The sequence below is a fragment of the Aspergillus affinis genome (assembly GCF_023601865.1).
Source record: "Aspergillus affinis strain CMG 70 chromosome Unknown NODE_8_length_531634_cov_87_933514, whole genome shotgun sequence".
NCBI lineage: Eukaryota > Fungi > Ascomycota > Eurotiomycetes > Eurotiales > Aspergillaceae > Aspergillus > Aspergillus affinis.
The window spans coordinates 349,156-367,619 of record NW_026515789.1 but is presented as its reverse complement, the minus strand read 5'-3'; the positions used below and the strand labels follow the sequence as shown (position 1 = coordinate 367,619).

The window sequence follows — 18,464 nt, the reverse complement described above, 5'->3', positions numbered from 1 at the left end:
AGGTAAAGAGCGCTAGAGATAGCTAGGAACCCAAGTTCCTTCTCTGAATGACTTTCCTAAATGCATCCAAGATCATGAAGCCGTGATATCATAACCAGGTCATGTGCAATCTCTGCAGTGTAAACTTCGATCCAATGAACAAGCGCATAATAGTTCCAGCACCAAATTCTGTACGAGTGTCAAAAAAAAAAAAAAAAAAAAAAAAAAAAAAAAAACAAAAGCATTAAGAGAAATGAACACCAAAGAAATTCGTTAAGTCCGAACTGTTACTTCTGCTCGGAAGAAGGGAAGTAAGCTGGGGTTGATTGAGTGATCCGATGACCTTGAAACCCGCCTCTAGTTTTCGCAGAAGGATTCAGAAGAAATCTCTGATCCCAAGAGACGGGGTTGGCAAAAGGACTGTCATTATTCGCAGCCATGCTAGCACGACGAGCGGGTGTGACGAAGACATCAACTCTCGATTTGGAATCGGTGAGAACGCTAGACTGGGAGGTGCTGGTAGAGTGAAGAGACTCGTTGGGTTGAACAACACGATTGTCCGAGGAAAAGAGTTGTTCAGCTCTACCTGTAAAGACTTGCTCTTTCTCATGGGCCCTCCAGCCAGTAAGGACAAGGTTGCAGAGAATAATCATTTCTTGTCGCACTGCATCTTCCCAGGACATATCTTTCGCTGTTTCCTCTTCCCATTCGAACCAGATCGGGCCATATGGAGCCTGGGAATACAAGTCCATGTTGTGGAAGGGAAAGTTGTTTGGTAATCCTGGCACCTCTTCGTCGGGAATAGTACCCCTTGAGATCAACTGTGAGTAATACTAAATGACGATTTAGTAAATCTCCAAACATAATGAAAATGGAAACTGGACATAAACATACCAGATTTGCCATGCTGCTAAAAAATGGAATCCTGACCAGGGAATCGAAAGGGTGCCATTTTCCGGCTTCAGGAAACCGGACAATCTCCGTCATGTCTTCGGAATTGACACAAAGAGTATACTTCTGGCGTTCATTGAATGCTGGACAATTCAGCCCGACATAGAGAAGTTCTCGTAGTAGTCTATTGTCAAGACCAATGATGTTTGCTTTTTTCATTCTAGAAACAAGCGAGAGAATGTGACGATTGACCAACTCAAATAGCTGGTTGCGTTCATGAACGGTGTACAGCTTAGTCGCATACCACGGGAACTAGAAGTTTCGTGAGAATTGGTCACTGTACAAAATCAAAAGCAGATTTCTTACTCACCTTGTAGAGCGTACTGACTGTGGATTCGTAAGTACGCTGGGGACACTTTGCACAGAATGGCGACTGATAAAAGTAGGTTAGGATATTAGCTTGCGCCTTGCGATACTGAATATATCAACATCAGACAAAAAGTACTTACACGATGCGGAATCTCCGCGTGCCTGATGGCACCAACAATTTCCTCGCTAGTGAGAAAACCGGCAAAGCCAGTGGAACAAGGGTCGGTATTGAACATGGCAAAAGGAACACCATTCTTCCACACGACACACTTGGCCCGCGGAAAAAGGTCCTTTAGCAAATCGTCTTGGCTGCTCAATTCAACATCCACATGTCTATTACCCAGACGGGGAGGACGACCAGTCTCGTATATTCTATTGATGCGATTGGCTGTTTCCTCGGCATTCGTGAGAGATTCAAACTCAACGTAGCAGTCCATAGTCTTAGCAGTAGAGCGTTCCATGATTATATGAATCGGACAACCCTTGTCAGACGAAAGGAGGCGTGCCTGCCTGCCAACAAACTGCACGATCTCCTGCTTGGTGATGGAATATGGAATCTTCGCTTGATTAGCAAAGTGAATCTCGGACTCGTAAAGTGAAACTCACGTTTGATATCTTGATCACACCCCACTGCGGCGGATCTCTGAGATGTACGTAGCTTCCAAGCGGCATCTCGCTGGGTAAAGCAACTGTTTCGAAGCTCCTATCTAGCTCTGAGAGGCGCTGAGATCCCTGAGGGGCCTCAACTTCTTCTCTAGGCAAATAGTACATGGGTACACCTTGAGTACGACTCGACACGGGAGGCGCAGTCTGGGGGATTCTTGATCTGGACTGATCATAGGGCGCCGAATAGAAAGGATTTGTACCAAGCTGAAACTGCATATTAGGAGGTGTAGGAGTTGGTGTCCCAACCGGAAAGTGTGCAGGACCATTGAAAGCAGGCCTTGCCATAGGAAGATGAGTCAAGCGGTGACCTTGGAGATATGGGGACTGCGTTTGTCTGGAAGAGAGTGCCCCAGGACCGTTGAACGTGCCCAGACTGAGCCGTTCAAACTGTGAGTATGGAACTGGGGACTCATATTCCATGAGGGGGATACCGGGCCCCATACCAGACCGCCTATGTGCCATCTGGGCTGGAGTTGGCTTTCGTTTCTTCTTTGGGGGACGGGAAGACAAAGAGGATTGAGAGGCGTTGAAGGATCTTGAGGGAGGATTAAGAGGAAGAGATTTTGTCTCAGGGGAGTTCCTGTTTAAAGTGAAAGGCCCCTTAGGCTGAGAAATTCTTCTCGGCAATATCTTTTTGGGGGAAGTGTCTTGAAAATGCTCATATTCACTCGTTCTTCATTGAGCAAGGTATTGTATGTGAAAGTGAATTCACTAAATTAGTGGAGAGTGACATGAACTGTAGAAGAACCGGCAAATCAGCTGGAACGATCGCGGTGGAGGGGTGAGTCGATAGTGACGATGCAGAGTCAGAGAGCGCAAGGTGATCATGCAGTCAATGGACCGGATTGGGCTATTGTAGAAACGTGCTAGGGCTGCTTTTGCAGCCAATGGAAGTTGTGAACACTCGAATTGGTCCCATTCAAACAATCGATTAGTGAAAGGTTTGGTATACAGTACAATGCCTGGGCGGATGCATGTTAGGGTATCCCCTCACTTTGAATTTCCTAGTCCATTGCTAGTATTTCGTAATCACACAGAGAGGCTCGAGTTTTAGTTGCAAGGAGCTAGAGTGGCGATGATACTGGCCAGAGAGGCAAAACTTATGGGTGCCTTGGGTAGGGTATGAGTAGCCCTCTACATGTGTTCGAGACGCCACTCACTAGTTTGACACAACCTGTAGCCGGTGGAAATTTATTTTGATCAAGCAGGTGCATTGGACAATCTCACTATAGCATCGAGGTATGAGTGTCTAAGGAAGACAGCGTAAAGCAAGTAGCGTGAACTATCTCTGGAACCAGCCTAGATCGCCTATACAATAGCCGCTATTGGATGACAAGATAATAAAGTTCATGTAATATTTGTAGGTCGAACGGGAAACATAAAAAAAAACTTAATCAAACTATGGTTCCTGTTAGACTGTGATTCTCCAATTGAAGCGGACATTGGGTCTCTTACCGGTGTCAAGAACGACTCAGCAACGAATCGAGCACGAGCATTCAACTGCGAGATTGTCAGTATTGGAACAGCCGGTCGCCAGAGCATACGTACGAATAGCTTCATCTCCGAAATCTCCTTGTCCACTTCTTCCAAGAACTGGATTATGAACTCCACTAGTTGGTGCTTCAGGAGTTGTTCTGTATGGAAGTTCGTGATCAAGAACGAGATGTCGTAGTCCTTCACTGGCTTTCTTCGCAGGATGAAGAATGATTCGGCGCGCTGCGTCAAGAACCGAGTAAACTTGTGGACCAGGATATGTTCGATCTCGTCTGCTTGCTTAATCCGAACGCTGACGCGGACACTGTTCACACTTGGTTCGATGAAGACCTTCTCGTTCTCGTTCCGCGAAACTGTGAGGGGATTAAGGATGAGTTCCGGGGAGGTCTGGGCCTCGATCTCAGGTACGTTATGACGTTCGGAGGTCTGGGAGGCGAAGTTCGACACTGTGAGTGCGGCGGTAAGGGAGGACCGGACACATTGAAGATAAGGGCGCAATGATTGAGACTGTGGATTGTCAGCTGGAAGCGATGCGCATTTGCCAGGTAACAGAGCTTACCATGATGGAGATGCAACGACGATCGCGAACTGGTGCTTGAGCCCCGGAAATTGATGATGCTGTCAGCTCCGACTCGATCCAATGTTCAGGAGGCAGCGATGATGTCCCGCTAGGTCCGTGATGTCGTCGCCTGTTGTTGGGGTGTTTGTTCTGTTTGCACCGCCCGCCCCACGCCTCCCCGAAAGCGATGACTGCCAACGCCGTTGTTTATGCACCGCATTTCATCACCAACCCGATCGAAAAGCCTTGTTCTAATATCCAAAGATTACTCGCAGGATCCATCAGAATGGCGTCGATACCCGGTATGCTCGTTTAACCCACTTCAAAAGCTTGATTTGCCTCGGATCTAACCCTTCTCTCGTCCGGACAATAGTCATCGTTAAGCACCAAGGTAAACGTCATGAGGTCGAGCTCGACCCGTCTTCAAACGGCGAAACCCTCAAATACCAGCTCTACTCCCTCACTGGTGTCGAACCCGAAAGACAGAAGATCCTAGTGAAAGGAGGCCAGCTTAAAAATGATACCCCGCTATCCTCGCTCAAGGCCAAACCGGGCCAGACATTCATGATGATGGGGTCACCCGGGGAACAAGGCGGCGGGGACTTGGGCCGCCCGAAGGAAGCAATCAAATTCTTGGAGGACATGACCGAGGCCGAGGCTGCAAGGGCGGAGGGAGCTACCCCTGCCGGTTTACAGAATCTCGGAAATACTTGCTATCTGAACTCCACGCTGCAGACTCTGCGAAGTGTGCCAGAGCTTCAGCAGGAGCTCCAGCGGTATCGTCCTTCTGCGTCTGGAGATGGATCAAGTGTCTCCGATCTTAGCAGCTTTGGTCTGGGTGGTCTCGGCTCTTCCATGGACCTCACAGCCTCTCTGCGGGACTTGTTCAAGCAGATGTCCGAGACCCAAGAAGGGTTCCCCCCGTTGATGTTCCTCAACGCTCTGAGAAACGCCTTTCCCCAATTTGCTCAGAAGGATCGAAATGGACACGGCTATGCTCAACAGGATGCCGAGGAGGCCTACTCACAGATCGTGACTCAGCTGCGAAACAAGCTGGTCCTTAAGGAGGGCGAAGGGGACTCTTCGACTGAGGTCTCCTTCGTGGACAAGTACATGGGTGGAAGATTCGAATCGATTACCGAGTGCGACGAAGAAGCGGCGAAGGAAGTTGGAGAGCAGCCGAACGAAAGCTCCGATGTTTTCTACAAACTTGACTGTCACATTGGCAAAGAAACAAATCATTTGTCCGACGGCATAATGGCGGGTCTGGAGGAGAAAATCGAAAAGCATTCTCCCACTCTGGACCGTGACGCTATCTACACCAAGCGCTCTCGCATTGCACGACTGCCCAAGTATTTGACCGTCCACTTCGTCCGATTCTTCTGGAAGCGCGAGACCCAGAAGAAGGCGAAGATCATGCGGAAGGTGACATTCCCTGCGGAGCTGGATGCTGTTGATTTCTGCACCGAGACGCTTAAGAAAGAGCTCATCCCCATCAGGGACAAGGTGCGCGAGATCCGGAAGGAAGAGGTCGACGTTGAGCGTGCCAAAAAGCGCCAGAAGCTTGCCCGCAAAATGGAGCAAGAGAAGAAGGGCGAGGAAGAATCGGGTGCCTCTATGGAGCCCATGCAGAAGAAGAAGGCAACCGAAGAACGCGTTGAGGCTGGAAAATCGGAGAAGGATGGAGATACAACAATGACTGATATCTACAAGTCCGATGCTGACTACGAAGCGGAGAAGAATGCGTCCATTCTGGCGGCGAAGAAGGAGCTGGCTGAGCTTCTGGGCCCCAAGCCTGCCGTGGAGGCGGGCACCAACAGCTCGGGTCTCTATGAACTTCGAGGAGTCATTACGCACCAAGGTGCTAGCGCCGATAGTGGTCACTACACGGCATATGTAAAGAAGCAGGACAATGACGGGGAGAGCGGAAAGTGGTGGTGGTTCAACGACGAAAAGGTGACCGAGGTGGAGGCCGAGAAGATCGAAACACTTTCTGGTGGTGGTAAGCTGCTCCGATCTTGGGATTTTGCTCAACCTGTGTGACCCTCATGCTAATTGATTTTTCCTCCTAGGCGAATCTCATTCCGCCCTCATCTGCCTTTATCGCGCAATCGATCTGCCAACTGCCAACTAAGAGTCATGCCTGGCACGATGCTTCACGATTGAAAAGTCACTATTATAACTTAACGTCGATTATGTACTTATGGCTCATGGTTAAGACAAATTTTCAACTAGACTTGAGATGGGACACTTCCATTCTTCGGTTGTTCTTATGGCATCTTCCTGTCGTGTTTGTCAGATAGACCGTTATAGTATCTCAATTTGTCGATTGAATACCTTCATCCATCATGCGAAATGAATAGCGATGTCACCCGTAGATGTGTTGTCTGCCTGATCCCTCAGGCATTAAAGAGTTCGCTGCCAACCTTTTCAGGCACCAGAATCAGGGATCGGTTGCACTTCCCGAGTGAGCCGAGTCCACCGACTGCAAAGTCTACAATTCCTCGATACTTTGATACTGTCCTTGTCGATCAACAAGGCCATTGGTTGTTCTGCACTTTAAATATGCTAAATCATCCCCGTTAATTTACCGAACGGATCCTCCCCGTTCTCAGTCGAGATTTCGAACACGGGATAGTTATACCACGATCCTTCCAGTACTACCTTGTCAGCATTCAGCAACACAACGACAAGAGACGAGACGAGACAACCCGACTGGGGCGTCACTCGCCTCCCTGCCCGCGTTTTGCCATGCAGTGGTAAACTAACCATTGTCTCTCACCGGCGGCTCCCCACCAGGTGTTTCATGGCGTCATGGAAACCGCAGGCAGCCGCTAAGCCAGGGTCGCTAAGCCCAACAGGCGTGACAAAATCACAGAAGTCGGAGAAAGCAGGAGCGAGACGGAGCCGTCTGGAGAAAAGCGTGGATTCCCCAAATCCCCCGTTCTCCGGCGAACCCGGACTTCCCGTTGGTCTGTCGGAGGTCCACAGCCTGACCTCATCGACCCCTCCGTCTTTTCAATCGCGTTCGACTGTCTCTTCATGCCACTTTCTGTTATTTAATTAGTCGACCCTTCCGCAGCGTAAAAAATTTGATTTGATTACTTTTATTTGATTTTTCCCTCTCGCTAATCACTATATACTTCCAAGTTTTCCCACCCAGTTCCTTCTCATCCTGGTTACCCCTCCACACTTTGCTCTCCATATCTACCCCTCGACCCCTCCTTCCCTCTTCTTCATTCTCTTCCCCCGCCACTCTCGGACCGCTCACTCTTTCTCCTCATCACCCTATCACCCTACTAAACTCTCTTCAGCATCTCACCCTCCATTTCTCATCATGTCGTCTGCCTTGTTGGACGAGGCCACGCGCATTGCCCGCGAATTCGATTACCCCGCCGCGGAGGTCCAGCGCGGGGTGAAGGAATACATTCGCGAAATGGACGAGGGTCTCAGACAGGAACACACCACCCTGAGTCAGATTCCTACCTTCGTGACTTCGGTCCCGAATGGCACTGAAAAGGTTAGTGGCCGACATTAGCTGAAAGACCGCGTGACACCCGATGGGTTGACCTTGGCTTTTCCCGTAGGGCCTCTACTTGGCCGTGGATTTGGGTGGCACGAATTTCCGCGTGTGCTCGATCGATCTCCATGGAGACACCACCTTCTCCCTGACGCAGTCCAAGATCATGATTCCTCGTGAATTGATGGCCTCGGGCTCGTCCAAGGATCTTTTCCTCTTCCTGGCCCGACAGATCGAGTCCTTCCTGCGCATTCACCACAACGAGCACTTCGAAGCTCACCTTCAACGTCGACGCGAAGGAAGCGGCGAGGAGGAGCTGTTCGACCTCGGCTTCACCTTTAGTTTCCCCGTGCGCCAAATGGGAATCAACAAGGGCACCCTGATTCGCTGGACGAAGGGTTTCAACATCCCCGACGCCGTTGGCCATGATGTCTGCGCGTTGCTGCAAAGTGCCATTGACGAACTGGAGCTACCCGTGCGCGTGGCCGCTCTGGTCAACGATACCGTGGGAACGCTGATGGCTCGTTCGTACACCTCGCCCGGTGAAACGGGTACCTTCCTGGGTGCCATCTTTGGCACGGGCACCAACGGCGCCTATGTGGAGAAGCTGGACAGAATCCCTAAGATGAACACGATTGAGCATTCCGACTACGACAAGTCCACGGGAGAGATGATCATCAACGCCGAATGGGGCAGCTTCGACAACCACCTCAGCGTTTTGCCCAACACTCTGTACGACCAGCAGCTTGACGCCGATAGCAACAACCCCGGAATTCAGATGTTTGAGAAGCGTGTCTCGGGAATGTTCCTGGGTGAGATTCTGCGTCGTGCGCTGCTTGATATGTACAACAACAAATACGCGGGTCTCTTCAAGACCAGCGAGTCCTCGGACGTCGTTGTTCCGGAGAACTCCATGATTTTCAAACAGTGGGGTCTCGACACTAGTCTCCTGAGCACGGTCGAAGCCGACAAGAGCCAGACTCTGGAGTCGACCAAGACCGCCCTGAAAGACCACTTGAAGATTGAGCGGGCCAGCACCACCGACTGCAAGGCCGTTCAGACCCTTGTGCATGCCATTGGCAAGCGTGCTGCCCGCCTTAGTGCCGTGCCTCTGGCCGCCGTCCTGATCGCTACCGGCAAACTGCAGACCGATGACCTGATCGATGTTGGTGTTGACGGAAGTCTGGTCGAATTCTACCCCAACTTCGAGGGATACATGCGCGATGCCCTGCGCGAGGTGCCCGAAGTCGGCCCTGCCGGCGATAAGAAGGTGCGCATTGGTATCTCCAAGGATGGCAGTGGAGTCGGAGCCGCCTTGATCGCCCTCGTGGCCAGCAAGGAGGAGGCCCGCATGAAGAAGGCCAAATAAAGGTCCTTCATTTGAAGGATATGCTGATACGATTTCATTTCTTTCTACCTCATATTTTTTTCCTTTTGTTGTTCTCTTCTCTTTAATTGAATTTGTTGTCAGACACTGGTACAAGGTCCCGATGAGGCCAAACCAGTAGGGAGCGGCATTCGAGCATGGGTCTGGTGTTTGTCAGTGTCATGGGAGGAAATAAGATGTATGAATATCTTCATGTTTGTTTTCCGGCGTTACAAGTAGTTCTTTCATAAGAGATATCCGTTGGCAGGAAAATATCGAGCTCTTTTCTTCAGTCTTTTATTCTGGTGCTTCATTTGCATTTTCTTAAGTTGCTTTCAGGTCGAGTCATGCTTTAAGCTAACTGCTCTTCAGATGAAAGGTGAAATTCGCTAGCCTCAATCACAATGCAAGGGGCTGCCAGGGTCTAGTCTTGAGTGTTTCGGGTTCGGATGCAACAGATGCCGCGATGGCCACCGATCAGCAGGACCATCGCTTCATTAATGCATGCCACATGCCAATTGTCGCGGGAATACAAAGCCCCGAAACGATACCATGAGGCCCGTTCGTTTCAATTTGGGCTGTTGAAGGTAAAAGACGATGCATGACGGCACCACGCATCACAGAGGCTACAGATGGGAAATAAGATCTTCTTTTTCGATGAAGAAACTAATCTGCTTAAGTTAGGGGCTCTATTGGGGACAGCAACCTGATGCTTGATCTGGGACCCTCTATCCCTTGGTTTGACGAAATATCAACAAACACGGCGCCTCATCCGTTGTTGCACAGAAGAGACTTTGCACGGGCACCGACGACGTCTCTTGCTGAGTTAACGGGCATGAGCGTTACCACAACACGAGGATTCGGGGCAGACATGGTAGGACAAAGTTGACCCTGAGTTCCTGTGGGCATTCCCTGTCGCCGCTATCCAGGGGACGTGGTTGGCCAGGAATGAAGAATGGCCAGGTAATTTACCATCCCTTGTTCAGAAGCCTTCTGCCATTTTTATGCCTCGATGCTGCCGCACCCACTGCGCCTGATGCTTCCTGCATACAGTGACTGAAGCCGGTAAATTAAACAATTCCTTGGTTTGATGTCTTAGTTGTGGCACTTGATTCCGTGTGTTTACGTGTCGTGGAACATTTCCATATGTTCCGAGAATTCGAGTGCGTCTGTTGATCTTTTGAATTCTTGTTAAGATTATTTGCCCCCTTTCCTTGGAAATCTAATCTTCGGAGTGGTCGCGACTCAAATCGAAGCTGCTTACAACTCCCCGTTTTGCGCTCCATCTCCCAAGATGGTAGATACTACGCATCTCAAACGTTTCTCGAAAACTGCCGGCATCATTAGGCTCCCGTCTGAGACCAGCCTGGCTGATGGAACAGGCAACGGCAGACCACATTCGGTAGATAAGCAGAGTCTACGAATTGTTCCATGTCCAGATGATTCCCCGCCCACAGCCCCGCGCGAGTTCGAGAAGGACGACCAGAAACTAGTACACGGCTTACAGTATAGTGAGATGGAAACGTACGATCCACGGTCAGCGAAGAACAACCCAGGAAACGAGCCCCCCAATATATGGAGGCTTGCTGCTGTCACAGCTGGTCTGGGACTTTCAGTTTTGTGTTTATCTTTGGTACGTGAGACGAGAACAGAAAGAACATGAAATCATGATCTACCCTAAGGAGCATACACTGATATGTGACTAGGATAATACCATCATCACAACCGCTATCCCAAGGATAACGGAACAATTTAATTCTTTGGGCGATGTCGGTTGGTACGGAAGTGCATACATGCTCACCACCTGCGCATTAACTCTGCCATTCGGCAAGATTTACACCTTCTACTCCACCAAATGGGTCTACCTAACCGCGTTGATGATATTCGAGCTCGGATCCTTGATCTGTGGCGTTGCTCCTAGTTCAGTCGGATTGATCCTCGGACGTGCCGTAGCTGGCATAGGAGCCGCCGGTCTCTATTCAGGAGCTATTCTAATAGTCACCCAGATGGTCCCACTGGAAAAACGACCGGTCTACCAAGGGATCCTGGGAGCGATGTTCGGCGTTGCCAGTGTAATCGGGCCATTGATGGGCGGTGCTTTCACCGATAATCTCACATGGAGATGGTGTTTCTACATCAACCTTCCCTTCGGAGGCGTGACTGCTCTTATCATTCTGTTCCTATTCCAGGCTCCGAAGCCGGTCAAAGGTCGATCGGGAGCGAGGGATCAGATATCGCAGCTGGATCTGCCTAGCTTGGCTTTGTTCTTTCCGGCGATCGTCTGTCTGTTGCTTGCGCTGCAATGGGGAGGCAGTCGGTATGCATGGGGAAATGCCCGTATCATCGTCCTGTTCGTTCTCTTCGGTGTTTTCATCATGGGCTTTGTTGCGATGCAGGGATATCGCGGTGATAGAGCTACCGTACCTCCTCGTCTCCTGAAGAACCGCAATGTGTCGTGCGCTGCCTGTTTTGCCTTCTTTCTACTCGGATCTTTCTATACCATCATGTATTACGTATGTGATCCCCCAGCTCTACCCCGAAGTCCTCGTGCTAACATTCCCCAGCTCCCCATCTGGTTCCAAGCCGTCAAAGGCGTCTCAGCCACCAAATCCGGCATCATGAGTTTCCCCATGGTCATCGGCCTCGTGGTCGCCGCCATGCTCGTCGGTTTCCTCGTGACCACATTCGGCTACTACACGCCCTTCATGATCCTCGCACCCATCCTCACCACCATCGGCGCAGGCCTCATCTCCACCTTCGACGTCGACTCCGGCCACCCCATGTGGATTGGGTATCAAGCGCTTCTCGGCATGGGGGTTGGCACGGGCATCCAGCAACACATGCTCGTGTACCAAACGGTGCTGGGGCCCATCGACGTCCCCACCGCCACCGCCATCGGTATGTTCCTGCAGACTCTGGGCGGGGCGATCTTCGTCTCTGTGTCGCAGAGTGTATTCAGTAACCAGTTGCGTTCGGGACTGAAGAGTCTGGCGCCGGGTGCGGATGCCGAGAAGGTCATTGCGGCGGGGGCGACTATGTTGAGGGAGGCGGTAACGAAGGCCGATCTGCCCGGTGTGTTGCAGGCGTATAGTGATGCCATTACGCAGACGTTTTATATCTCGGTTGCGACGGCTGCGATCGCGTTCTTTGTGGCGTTGCCGGTCCAGTGGATTTCGGTGAAGGGGAGGAGGATGGAGAGCGGGGGGCATGCTTAGTTGATTGGAGAGAGCATACGTGAGTAGTGAGGATCGAGCCTGGGAGGGTGGTATAGGACGTATATTCTGGGATGGATACGTATATGACGGGATGCAGCTCTTCGGGCATCGGATATTTAATTAGTTGGGTTAGGGTAACGAGATGGAAGGCCCCGATAAGGAAGGCGAAAAGTACGCGTTGTAGATAGCTAGCGATTCTTTGTTTTATTATCCAAGTACATAGGAGATTGACTAGGCATGAATGAAGAGGGAAAGGTCAGGTTAAGGGCACGGGTGGTATAGGGAACTTCCCGGGCTCATAACTATCAAATGCAAACAGTTTCCCCAACCTATTACTTCTCTTTCTTCTATATTGTCCTGCCATTTTGAATTCTTGTGACCTTCAAAAGAACTGCTGCTACAAAAGCCACGTCAAGCTCTTCTAGGCTATAAGCGACAGAGGCGTATGGACTTTAAGCCGGGTTCAGATAAGATCCTAAAAGAACGTTCCAACCAGGCACCAAATTTCGAAGCCTTAAACAACCAACTTCTAAAAAAAAAAAAAAAAAAAAAAAAAAAGAAACCTCGATCCCGATACCCACCATCATCGAAGGTTGGGTCGGGAGTGATGGACGCTATTTTTCTCTCATGGATTGGATTCCTGGGGACCCTCTTAGCAGTCTCTAGGCGGGCATGAATATAGATGAGAAAGAGAATATAGCAAAGCAGACTGCGAGTTAGTTACTTATTGCAACTTCGCAAGTTGCAGTCTGATACCTAAGATACACTCCCTCGGAGACCAGCCAATGCCACCCAGTCTATTCTGCTTTTCTTTTTCCATTTCGAAACCACCTTCCCACATGGCCCTTAATTTCTCATCTGATAATGACAATGACCTCTAGTTTGAAATGGAATCGTTACATCCCTGAGGATGTTCGCCAACGACTTCGAGAACGCATGCCCCCGTATACGTTTCCGCACGGCGATCTATTGGATCATGAAGGTTTCGTATTGCCTAGTAATTTGTATGCAGAATCGAAGCTCAATGAAGGTCTGATAATCTTGATTTAGACGATCGAAACGAAGCTATTTAAAGTGCAATATGACTACGTGGCTTCTTTGAAATCGGCTTATCTTGAAGCCATGAAATGCCGTCAGAGTTGATCTAGACGGCAAGCGGCAAGGTGTTGAATCCTAGCGGTAAAATTGCCCCATCTTCGCTGACACGATCTCACATCTGTGAATATTGGCTGATCATCAAGGGACCCTCGCTGGTATTATTAGGTGGAAAGCTTCCGGGTTTTCCGGTTTGGTGGGAGACCACTCACGTGTGTTGGGATCGCAATGTCGGGGAAGGGAGGATAAAGAGTGGAAGACTTTGTTGCAGAAGTATATGTTTGTTTGATTTTTCGACGAGGGAGTCCTGGTTGGATTTTTATGAGATAGCTGAGTAGGTATCCTGATTTGGGTGAGAGGGGGAGGGAGTTGTTTTGGGATGATGGAGATTTGAAATAGAATTGTGAATGTTATGTTATTTTCACAGGTCTGCTGTTTATAAGATATGAAAAAGAAAGAAAGAGAGAGAGAGAGAGACACACACACAAAAGAACGCAACGTCCGCAGACACCCAATATATCAAGATCTCCTTGATGGATAAAACCAAAAAATCCCCACAAAAGAAAGCAAATGTCAGGAGTAAAAGAAAGACTTGAAGGAAATAATGACAATAAAAGATCGAAAGCAAAAGAATGAATGACACCGGCTTAAACAGCCGCGTACAAACTCAAATAAACTCCCCAGATGACTCCACACGCACTCCCAAACACGACTCGTCGCTCGACCGGCACGACTGTGTACATGAGGGTTGAGACGACGGGACGATATTTGAGACGAGCGATCATAATCGGTGTGAAGTCCTGCATTAGTCGTTAGTATACCTTCCTCCCTTCAATGTATCTGGTCTGCTTCATTTCAAGAACTCCATCCATACAAAGACCATGAGGATGCCATCTCCCCAAAGAAAAGATAACAAAAATAACGAAAGAAAAGGGTACTAGTAGTTTATATAACTCACCTCACAAACCAACCCCCAAACTCTCTCCCACTCCATCCCCTTAAGCAAATTAATCAACATCACGAAGAGCACGATATTCAGCACCGACCCAACCGTCTGATCGAGCAGAAACTTCATCCCAAAATTCCACGTCCCGGACCTCTGCTTCTTAGGCTGGAAGGGACGCGTCGTCACCGTTGTCGCAGGCTTGTCTTTAACAGACGGTAAGATGTCGACGACCACGTCGAGGTCGAGACTCGGGTTGGGGGTGAGGCGCGCATCAGCCATGCCCATGCCCCAGGCCCAGCCTGTTGACGAGCGTCGGAGGTGTGGGCTTTGCCAGGTGGGAAAGCCGGGGAAGGTGGATTCGAGCCAGTTCTGGAAGTAGAAGTTTATGGGGACGATGATGATGGCGTAGGTTATGAATTGGAGGAGGGCGAGGGTGTTGAGTGTGAATGGGCCCTTTTTTTGGTTAATGAGGTAAAGGTGGGGGTATAAGGGTATATATAAGAAAACTTGAAAGTAGAGCTGGATTTGGAGTTGGGTAATAAGGGGTGATCATGGAATTGATGGTTGGTTTGGAGGGAGGGTATTTACAGGGTGGCAGGAAAGACAGAAAAAAAATAGACATGAAATGCAGGTTCTACGTACATCTTTGTTGTACTGGTCAATCACTTGAGCCAGCAGGTTGGAGATCGCATTCAAGATGGTGGATTGAATTAAGATGGTGGTTAAAAGGGACCGGGGCATTCTCTTTTTTTCTTTTTTTTTTTTTTTTTTTTTTGCTTATTATGGTTCCTGAAGTTGGATTGGACTGGATTGTTGAGTAGTAAGGAAGGTGACTAGGACATAGTAAAACCCGAAATCAAATGGTCAATCGACGACTAATGGAGTTCGTCGTCAGGAGAGTAGAAGAGACCAGAACAGGAATATTGTTTACTGTCGAATAGGGATGGAGGCACGTGTGGGCACGTGTCCTCTTCATTAGTCTCTGCCTGAGGTTGCATCTTTTTAGTCACTTCGACTTATCCTCGGATGTTGTCAATCGTTTGTTCATTGTTGGTGCCTTGCCAGAATGTATACTCCTCGTACCTGTGCATCTATCCTCCTTCCTGATATCCAGGTTATCCACCCATAGGACCTGTTCACCATGCTACAGCCCGTTTGACAACCACGTTAGGCCCTCTCTTGGCACTCGTGAAATGATCCACCAACGCCAAATGGCCACTCTCGTCTTCACCCGTGCGATCGGCATACTCAATGTCAAACAGGAACATCATCCGTGCAATAGTCAACCGCATCTCCATAAACGCCATCCCCTTGCCAATACACCCGCGCGGTCCGATGCTAAACGGACAGAACGCCCTGCGCGCCGTCTCGACCTCCTCCTTGCTGACTGTCCAACTCGTCTGCTGGCCCGAAATCTGAGCCTGACAGGTCGCCCCCTCGATCCACCGCTCGGGCAGATACGCCTGCGGCTCGCGGTAGTATTCCGCCTGGCGGTGGATGGCGTACGTCGGGGTTCCACAGTCCGTGCCGGCGGGTAGGTAGACCCCGTCCACCGTGGCGCCGCCGTCCATGACCTCGCGCGGAATGGCGCCCGGCACCGCGGGCGCTAGTCGCAGGGCCTCGTCCAGACAGGCTTTCAAGTACACGAGCTCGTTGAGCCGGGCGCCCGTGACGATCTCCTCGACGGACGTGAACGCCTCGCGGACCTCCTTTTTCAGCAGCGCCATGGCGCGCGGGTTCCGGACGAGGTAGAAGATGGCGGCGGCCATCGTGGTCGAGGTGGTGTCGCTGCCGGCGATCATGAGCACGTTGGCCTCGCCCCAGAGCTCGGGCGTCGTCAGGCCTTTGCCGGTCTCGGGGTCCTTGGCGTTGAGCAGGTAGTAGAAGAAATCCTTCTTGGAGTCGTGGCCGGCCTGCGTGCGTTCCTTGGCGCGCTCATTGGCTTCCACGCGCGAGCTCATGATGAAATTCCATCGGTCGTTGGTGAGTCGGTGGATCACGATCTGATCGAGGTGCCAGCTATCCAGAGGCATCCACAGTCCGCACTGGTCACTTGGTTCAGCTTCCTAGTGCTGAGAGAAGCGATGGAGGTACCACTCACCACATAGTGCCGATTCGCCGCACGATCAACCAATTCGATCAATTTGCGCTTGCCACTCGACACCAACATATCGAAGCTCTTACCGAAACACAACTCCCCCATCACATCATAAGTAAGGTAACTGAACCAATTACTCATGTTGAACACAGCACCGCCCTTATCCGCTCCCATCTTCTCGCCCTGCGCGCCAAACGCCGAGCAAAGCTGCCGCACATGCAAGAGCATCACATCCTCCATGCTCTTCAACGCATGGTCCGAGAACGCCTGACTGAGAACTCTTCTCTTCCGCCCATGCATCGCCTTGTCGATCGCATTGTGCGTATTATACACACCCTTGATAGCGGGAAACGCATTGTAAAAATCTGCCTTCTTCAGCTTCTTGCCATGGCCGTAGATATCATGCAGTCCCTGGGCGGTATTCACGGAGACGAAATTCGGCGCCGCGCGCACATGCGATCCGTATGTCTGATGTAGTCGATAGAGCCATAGATGTCGGTCCCCTTTCAGTCCGTGGTAGAGTTGCACCCACGGCGTTAAGCCCGCCAATAGAGGACCCGGAATCTGTCGGAGGGGGTGGAATAGGTAGTTGTAGAGGACGTAGACCAGTGTCTGACGTTGCATGCATTAGCTCCATCCATACGAGTGTTTCCATGGATGTACTCCGTCCTACTACCTGCATTCGGCGCAATGGCTAGACGCGGAGGGGTGAGACAGATAGGATACGAACATACCAATCCTCCTATGAAAATGCCCACCGCTGACAGAACACCGGACACCGATACTGTCGCGCACAATTCCTGCAAGAGCATTGTGACTTATTCCCCACCACCACTGTAGTTTATGCAGCTAAAGTAGGGTATGTGAGACAAGGTCCACGTTCAACCGAACTGTGACCCGGCCGAATGAATAATGAGACTGTCTGTAGACTGTAGAGTAAAAAACGCAAGGGTAAGTATGACGGAATCTCGTTCACACCGAATCTAAGCGCCGCTACCCGAACAAAGCCGAGCCCGATTTCCCCGCAAAAAATAAAGATGAAACGAAGAAACCGAAAGTCAAACCCCGGATTAGATATCAGCGGCGTTAATTGGGGTTGGAAAGTGATTCGCTCTGTTCCGGACTTATCGGCTCAGGTAGGTCTAGGTGAAGCTGTGGTGGGAGCGTGTTGTCGTGTTGTGTGGTGGTCACGCGAAGAATGTTCTCATTCGGTATGTTTGACTGACTGTCTGACCGACTATCTGTCTGTCTGACTCGTGTCGAACTCAACTTAACACAAAATCTCAACACAGACCGTTGGAAGAAAGACCGGCTCGACTTCGGTTTATATACATGTCCCAAGCCCCGTATCTGACACGGACATGGCAAGCTCGGTTAGCTACGGGCGTTATTCCCATTGCATCCGGCGGAGGCGGGCTTGCATCATCTGTGCTATCTTTGTTTAGAAGCTGACGTAGAAAGAGGAGACGGATTTTTGGATACATTATCGGATGAGTGGTAATATCCGTCTATTTGACGTTTCTTGTCTGGTCACTACCATGCCTAGGGCACTTGGAGTCAGATTGTCTGGATCTGTGATATCATATCCGCGAGGCGAAAGTGTTCATAGATGATGGGTGATTGGTAATAGAGTTGTGCAATAGGTAGTTATTCTAACCCATTTTTTTCTGCCTGTTTTAACCTTTGTCACCTAGCTCAAAGATAGTTTGGAAGGGTTACACAGAGATTATCTTCTATATGGAATCCAGCTATCGGTCATCTAGACTTCTATACAGCCTTTGGGTATGATTTATTCAGGAACAGGCTCGAAAGACACAATTAATAGCGATCAATTTATTAACTCCGACTTGAGCAAAGGACAAAAATCAAACAGGGAAGAAGGCTAGGCGCGGATGATGATGATGGTTGACTTCAACGTGCATGAGCGATGCGAGAAAGTCGGTGTAATTTCCCCGCCGATGTAGGTAGCTTGGAAGTAGGTATCTGTCTTACTTGCTTCGTGTTCTTGAATGGTAAGTGATTATTGTAATTAGGATGGGAATTCTGAATACTATTATGTCCTGTAGATTAAAGGCTTGTTATAATTGTTACAGTAGACAATTCAGTATTGAGCGGCTTGCTAGTAGTCATGTCGGACTGTGCTAATGTCGATCTTATTCAACCTACTCACTATTGAATTTTTGACTCGAATCACAACAGCTGGAGATAGATTTCTATTAACAAAAACGGTTTCGCATATGTAAAGATGATATGTATCTATAGAAAC

General features: G+C 49.8%; 7 protein-coding genes across 7 annotated transcripts; 3 read left to right on the top strand and 4 right to left on the bottom strand.

The window, feature by feature from the left end:
• Window positions 1–266: 266 nt before the first annotated feature.
• On the bottom strand, window positions 267–2,367 carry KD926_011091 (uncharacterized protein; the record flags this gene model as incomplete). The annotated part of the gene is made up of 5 exons (XM_053096075.1): window positions 267–812; window positions 874–1,182; window positions 1,241–1,303; window positions 1,380–1,796; window positions 1,846–2,367. 5 exons carry the CDS (start codon window positions 2,365–2,367, stop codon window positions 267–269), a joined length of 1,857 nt encoding a protein of 618 aa, XP_052959899.1.
• A 928-nt stretch (window positions 2,368–3,295) lies between these two features.
• On the bottom strand, window positions 3,296–3,961 carry KD926_011090 (actin-related protein 2/3 complex subunit 4 family protein; the record flags this gene model as incomplete). Its single annotated transcript, XM_053096074.1, has 4 exons — window positions 3,296–3,304; window positions 3,361–3,405; window positions 3,454–3,906; window positions 3,959–3,961. The coding sequence occupies 4 exons, from the start codon at window positions 3,959–3,961 to the stop codon at window positions 3,296–3,298; spliced, it is 510 nt and encodes a 169-aa protein (XP_052959898.1).
• Window positions 3,962–4,145: 184 nt separating this feature from the next.
• KD926_011089 (ubiquitin-specific protease UBP6) lies at window positions 4,146–6,092 on the top strand (the record flags this gene model as incomplete). Its single annotated transcript, XM_053096073.1, has 3 exons — window positions 4,146–4,260; window positions 4,332–5,960; window positions 6,031–6,092. The coding sequence occupies 3 exons, from the start codon at window positions 4,146–4,148 to the stop codon at window positions 6,090–6,092; spliced, it is 1,806 nt and encodes a 601-aa protein (XP_052959897.1).
• Window positions 6,093–7,295: 1,203 nt separating this feature from the next.
• glkA (glucokinase glkA) lies at window positions 7,296–8,847 on the top strand (the record flags this gene model as incomplete). The annotated part of the gene is made up of 2 exons (XM_053096072.1): window positions 7,296–7,478; window positions 7,546–8,847. 2 exons carry the CDS (start codon window positions 7,296–7,298, stop codon window positions 8,845–8,847), a joined length of 1,485 nt encoding a protein of 494 aa, XP_052959896.1.
• A 1,291-nt stretch (window positions 8,848–10,138) lies between these two features.
• On the top strand, window positions 10,139–12,059 carry KD926_011087 (MDR family MFS transporter; the record flags this gene model as incomplete). Its single annotated transcript, XM_053096071.1, has 3 exons — window positions 10,139–10,477; window positions 10,551–11,357; window positions 11,409–12,059. 3 exons carry the CDS (start codon window positions 10,139–10,141, stop codon window positions 12,057–12,059), a joined length of 1,797 nt encoding a protein of 598 aa, XP_052959895.1.
• A 1,742-nt stretch (window positions 12,060–13,801) lies between these two features.
• On the bottom strand, window positions 13,802–14,841 carry KD926_011086 (uncharacterized protein; the record flags this gene model as incomplete). The annotated part of the gene is made up of 3 exons (XM_053096070.1): window positions 13,802–13,954; window positions 14,113–14,553; window positions 14,743–14,841. 3 exons carry the CDS (start codon window positions 14,839–14,841, stop codon window positions 13,802–13,804), a joined length of 693 nt encoding a protein of 230 aa, XP_052959894.1.
• A 395-nt stretch (window positions 14,842–15,236) lies between these two features.
• On the bottom strand, window positions 15,237–17,010 carry KD926_011085 (cytochrome P450; the record flags this gene model as incomplete). Its single annotated transcript, XM_053096069.1, has 3 exons — window positions 15,237–16,145; window positions 16,202–16,810; window positions 16,933–17,010. The coding sequence occupies 3 exons, from the start codon at window positions 17,008–17,010 to the stop codon at window positions 15,237–15,239; spliced, it is 1,596 nt and encodes a 531-aa protein (XP_052959893.1).
• Window positions 17,011–18,464: the final 1,454 nt, after the last annotated feature.